Here is a 6,255-nt window from a genome sequence, read left to right as displayed (position 1 = left end):
GGAAAGGAAATTCAAAAAGGAGGGATTATGTGTATATACATAGCTGATTCATTTTGCTATACAAAAGAATACAACATTGTAAAGCAACTATACTCCAGTAAAAAATTAAAAGGAAAAAAAAAAAGGATGCTTTCAAGGACCCAGGGAACCACCCAGCCAGACCTACTGAGTGGAATCTTCCAATAACTGCAGACAGCCAATAAAGCTGATGGCCTGGTATTAGTAATACCTCCTCTGGGCCATGCCCTTGAGCACATGGCAGCCTTGGGATGACTTATGATAAGGATATGGCACCAGACCACAATCCCAAGCAACTGAAGAAACAGGAGGAAAGACAGGATATCACTCTCAGCAGACGAATACTAAGTAGCTTTGTATTACTGAAGCATGGTCCAGCAACGCAGGCCACCTAGCGAAGGACAATTTTAAAATATAAATGTTAGTATTTGTCAAAGTTTATACATAAATCTGCTGAAAGTCAACAGCAAATTATCTTTTACAAGTTCATGTCCTGGAAAACTTCTTTACCCTGATTCAAGGACACAAGGACTTGTGTCAGAGTTTTTGGAATTGATATGGCTCAGAATGCATGCATTATTTACAAAACTCGGTCATCCATAAATGAGCTGGAAAATACCACATACTTGTAACCTTGTTGATGAGATTTAATGAGTACACACAATGTGCTAGGCACTGGCTGGACATATTATATGCCTACATAATCTTCACGACCCACATTCCAAACCATGTCTTTTAAATATAACTGAATGTGTTTTCTAAATGTAGTAGTATCATTTGTTAAAACATTTTTACTTTTATAAGAGGCTGTTGAAGTTAGCAAGAAATGGTACCAAAGATCATAATATATTTATATTTAGAAATTATTTGTACGTAAAACAAAGGTGAAGTGAATTTTTTATTAGAAAAAAATGCCATATTTTATAGATCACCATTTATGAGAATCCTACCAAAACACTACAACAAACTGGCCTTGAAGAGAAACAGCATAATGACAGAAAGCTCAAAATACTATACCTTTGAGGAGCCTGCAACCAGGCTAATTGAAAATCAACACACAACTCCCACCACACCACACACAAATATGAACAGGTTATATAAGTGAGCCAAGATTTAGAAAACACATTGCAAGAGAAGGAACACACCCACACATGTATCTGTGTGCATGTTTTCCTTAAAAACATGTAACAGGGTTTCCTTCATTTTACTCAACTCAAAGAAATTCTTGATCTAAAATTATTCCATGTCTAACATTATACAAAAGAAATATCATAAAGCAAAAGTTTACATTTTCCGGAGAGCTGTCCGTTGCAAGTAAGAAAATGTTACTTGCATTTTTTAGTGTAAAATCCACATAAAAACAGGAGCTGTAATATAGTGCTTGCCGTTTAAGTGTAACATTGCCAAAATGCTTTCTACAGGGCTATTTTACATTACAGAAGAGGACTATCAATGCAGAGGTAATCAGTGCTTCCAAACTTTTTTATTCTTCTACAGGGGAGATCTAAATAGTCAAATATACTTCGATTTAAAAGGAGTTGTTTTCTTCCCTCTGGTAAGGCGCTTCTGATGATAAAGACAAGCGCAGTCACACTGCTTTCTGTTCAACAACTGCCACCTTCCAAGGGTCCTGACACACACGGGCTCTTCTACTGGACCCGACAGTTCTCACTGCCCTTGGACTCCAGGCTGGCTTCTGGGCTGGGGGCGGGGCGGCCTCGCTTGGCTCTCAGGCCCTCCCTGGGGCTGCCTGCTGGACTTCTCTCAGGAAGATTATTGACGGAGAGAGATCTGGCAGTGGGATCTCGGAAGGTAGTGCCTGAATCCACTGGGCTCTGTTGAGAAACCTTGACCTGCAACACAAGTATTGTCGTTAGAGCTTTAAAATCACATTCGCATTTCTACAATATGAAAAATAAAGTACTTATTTAGGTCATCACATTTGAAGTTCAATTCTTCTTCTGGGAGTTGTACACAGTTTGACTATTTCTTCAACCCTGAAAACAGGCCCCCACCTAAACAGAGAAGCTAGAGAAAAGGGTCAGACACTACCCCTGATGAGCCACCTTGTAAAGCTTTCCTTGACGTCTCTAATGACCGGACACTCGTTCCCAAGGCCACTGTGACCTTCTCAAATCAGAAGGTAAGCTCTCTGAGGGCAAAGACTATTTCCTCTTTACCTTTGCATCCAGGGCCCAGAGTATTCTTGACTAATGGCAAACATTCAATATTTGTGTAAGAACCTAAACCAGCTTCCATTTATCTTGCTTGATCCTCTATCATTCAAATAAACGTATTCCAGTGAGTCATAATAGTTTCATAAGGTGGAAGCTTTATTTACAACATTTAAAAGACCTAGAGCCTCTTCCTCACATAATAACATTTTAATCATTCTCCTTCCATTTAAAGTCCAGAAAGAAAATTCCCTTTCCAATGTCCTGCCTTTGAAGAGAAAGGGGGGGATCTCAAAAAATATGAGACTTTAAGAAGTAGATGAGAGGGTAATGCATTACCAGGTAATGCAACCCTGGTAGGGTTGAGATTTTTTGAGGTTTCCATAGTAGTGAGAAGAATACGGGGTTAGGAGAGAAAAAGAGCAAGATGGATGAAATACAGAAAAAAGTCACAACTAAAGTGAGATGGCAAGAGTAGACGGTTCAGGTAGGAAGATCTTTAAAAGAAAAAGCGGAAGGACTCTTAGCCAGGGTGATTCGTGTTCAGTACCAACTCTGAGAAGCACCTATGGGACAGACCACTCCCTGCCCAACCACCTGCCCAGGACTGCCTTCTGGAGCAGAAGAAAGAATGGAAATTATTTCCTTGTGTATATTCTTTCCATCGGAAGTGTGTGGCTTTAAAAGACAGTTAAATACTTTTCATTACAGAAAACATAGTAAATCTGGCCAACAGATCAGATCCCTGGAAAGGTTGCCTCTACCTCAGATGATGTGCAGGACACTTAAAAGGAATGGCCTTGAAGGATCAGGACCTAATGGAAAATTACTGTCCATGGAAATTTGAAGGAAAAAAAGAAGAGTTTTACGGGCACTCTTTTCTTTCCTTTTTTTTTTTTTTAAAGTAGAAAGTGATACAGAAGACAGACATTTCCCTTGAACCCATGAGCTGCAGGAGAATCAAACCTTTAGTTGCACCATTAAAAGACAGGAGGTGGGGACAGAGACCGCAGTGGGGAAAGAATCTGAGCTAGTAAAACTCCTTCTGAAACCCAATAGAATAGCCAAAGGTCACCCTTTGGGTTCCCCTTCCAGACTCAATTTCTTGATTCTGAATTAGGGAACTGTAGTTGGTAATCAGAGTTTCAACTCTGGATTTGATCCTCATGTTGGTTAGTTAGCCTCGACGTATCCATATCTAGATGAGGTCAGACTTCCCAGGTATTTAAGCTATTACGTGCACCCGTACCCTAACTGTCTTACAAACCGTGTCTGCAGCCACAGTGGGGAGACAGCGGGTATGCGAATAGCTCACTGGAAAGGAAACTCATAAGTAGGAAAAATGGTTAAGATCCCACTAAATTGCTGACAGCCCTGTGGTGATGGCCTCACAACCATCTCGCACAGTTAGTGGACGGTCCTCTGGAGCTAACTCCCAGAGACAAAGCAGAGACTGACCCTCACCTATTCTGCATCTTACCCATGTTCCCCTTCGAACTTGTCAGCTGTCACTAACAGTTCTATTAAATGATCTAGGAAATCTCTCAACACTCAGCCAGTGACTTCAGGTGAAGATTCATAATCTGAAGTTTCTAAGCAACCACTTTAGGAAAGGATAACTTGCTGTCTCTTTTTTCAAACTGAATGATGAAATATGCTCAGCAGATGAGGCAAGCATTTTATAAAGTGACTCAGAAAATGTTGAATTACATTAAAAATCAATAGGCTGAGTTTTGAAGGCTTGCATCTAATCACAAGTCCCCTATAACCTCCTTTCAAGAGAAACCACCCTCCATTCATGTGCACAAGTGCACAAAATTGCTTAGCAATTCACAACCACTGGTGCCTACTGCAGCCTATATAGCTCCTACACACACAAGTCTGCAGGAAACCATGGTTACTGCTCTGTCCTCAGCAGATGCGACAGCAGTGTGGAAAGCAGGCCCCCTAGCGTGCAAAGCTCTCTTAGAAAATAAATTCGAACTCCACATGAAAACTGCTTTACCATCAGTTCCTCATAAAAGAAGGAAAAGTGACCCGTATGGTAATCTTATGAGGTGATTTCCTAACACACCTTTAAACATCTATTATTGCAATCACTTCAGGACATTAACAGCTCCATTGATTTAGAAGATATCTGTATTAGATATGAGGACACAAGTAAACTGTTAACATGATCAGCAACATCACAGAAGGGGTACTGCAAAGAGCCAAATACTTCATTTCAGGAATTAGGTTGTGGTTAATAGCTTTGGTCAAGTCTGGAAGCTTCACTCTTTAAAGGCACTAGTTACTTTATGGAACTCTTCTTATGGTCCCTGGAGAGTTAGGACCTACTCCAGTATACTCTTCAGTGTTTCAGGGTTACCAACATTCAAAAGTTAACTCCAAATGTGAGTGATTGAACAAGAAAGAAAAATAGAGAAAAGTGGGTTGGAGGTGGGAGGTGGGAGGACTAATGGGGAAGGGAAAGAAATATTCACAAAATAGCAGAATATTTCTAATTGCAAGCCATAGATGGGCCCTTTTCATGAGTGAAAGAAAATCTCAGACCCTTCTTCCTCAGCCCTCAGTTAATAAAACCTTTATTATAATGTAAGTTATGAACAAAATTCAACTGTAGATATAAACTCCTTAATCCTTAAAGCTCTTATATATCAGCATAACAAACATTTGCTTAAGTGTTGCTTTGATGCAACTAATCACCAAAGTCTTTGTATTTGGTATCTAAAATCTAATGAGTAACACGCCTGCCCACTTAACAAGTATTACTTTATACAAATAAGGTCCCTAAGATTCCAACCCTCTCTCACTTCAACAATCAAACTAGAGACATCCACAAACAGAGCTCTTTTCTTTAGACATCTACCGAAATATGTGCTTTTTGTAGAAAGTCAAGGAGTAACGAACACTGAGAATCACAGCCAGGGGGCAGAGGGGTGAGAGGGAAGCCTGTAAACAAGCAAAGACCAGTGCCTGTGCCACGTCCTTCCATGGTTCTGCCCAAAACGTTCTAACAAACCCTTGGAGCTCCGCTCTGACAACACCATTTCCCATCAGAATGTTGATAAGCAGCCTGCTGGGTCAAGGATGAGATTGAGTGGCAGGATAACATGACACCTGTCCTTGCATCTGCCTGCTCCTCTCCTCACTACTGACTTATTTATACCTCGGGGAGAAGGTCAGACTTTGAAGAGCTCCTGAGTCAGAGGGTGCCATGTCAAAGCCCTGCCCAGATAACGTTCTCATTTCCTGGATTTCACACAGCAGATACATGTTCACGGACTTTACCTTTTGTGATCTGCTGCCACCAGCTGTTGGTCTGGAGGTCTCAGTGAGATTTTCTTTGTCGAGACTTAGCGGGGATGCTCCTAACTTCTGGGCAGCAAGGCGGGGGCTGGTCCTGGTTGCCATGGTTGTCCTCCGCAGGATGTACGGACTAGTCTTTCCAGTTGGGATGTCGGCAAACCCTAAGGACACAAAAAAAACCTGACTGTCAGCACTGCTGGCTGCAATTCCATCAGCCTCTCCAGTGGGAGTGATATTCACGAGTGACATTCATGAGTGAGCAAGGATAAGGGTGACTCCAAAACCAATTCCTCCTCGCCGCAGTGGATAGGGGACCCACTTTATTCATAATTACCCTGGGAGGCAGCAAACAGTAAATCCCTAACAGGTGTTTTGTTTTTTCTTATTAGAAACATAAGAAACAACATGGGGAAAAGGGAGGTGGGGTGGAAACAACCTTAAAGAGACAAAGATTATTCCTTCTTATACTAAGAACAAAGCGGCAGGCTTTCCTATAAGACGGATTGGAGGGGAAAATAAGGGGGATAAAATGGAAAGAGACAGGCAAAAGAAAAGGCCTGCTCCTGCGGAAAGGGGGAAGATGTGACATCTCAACAGCTACTTGCGGTGACTACTCTCACGTGGAAAGACTGGACGGGAGGAGAGTCTGGATCTCGCTAAGAGCGATTTCACTCGGCGTCATCTCCCCCTGAGGAGGGAAGTGACACGACTTGTGATGACCAAGAGGAGAACGGCAACCCCAAGGACACCGACA

At 41.7% G+C, this 6,255-nt stretch overlaps 1 protein-coding gene across 1 annotated transcript in view; it reads right to left on the bottom strand.

Annotated features, from left to right (window-relative positions):
- Nucleotides 1-216: 216 nt before the first annotated feature.
- The window catches only part of CENPF (centromere protein F), a 57,779-nt gene continuing 51,740 nt past the window's right edge, over nucleotides 217-6,255 (bottom strand). The window contains exons 19-20 of the mRNA XM_055419077.2: nucleotides 5,484-5,662; nucleotides 217-1,871 (exon numbers count right to left, since the gene is read on the bottom strand). Coding sequence (XP_055275052.2) covers nucleotides 1,668-1,871; nucleotides 5,484-5,662 — 383 coding nt within the window. The 3' untranslated portion in view covers nucleotides 217-1,667. The remainder of the gene's footprint in view (nucleotides 1,872-5,483; nucleotides 5,663-6,255) is intronic.

This window comes from Moschus berezovskii, chromosome 17 (genome assembly GCF_049115385.1).
Source record: "Moschus berezovskii isolate FMDL1 chromosome 17, NW_MosBer_1.0, whole genome shotgun sequence".
NCBI classification, from domain to species: domain Eukaryota; kingdom Metazoa; phylum Chordata; class Mammalia; order Artiodactyla; family Moschidae; genus Moschus; species Moschus berezovskii.
Note: the sequence above shows the minus strand (reverse complement) of the source record. Positions and strands in the feature narration are given on the sequence as shown.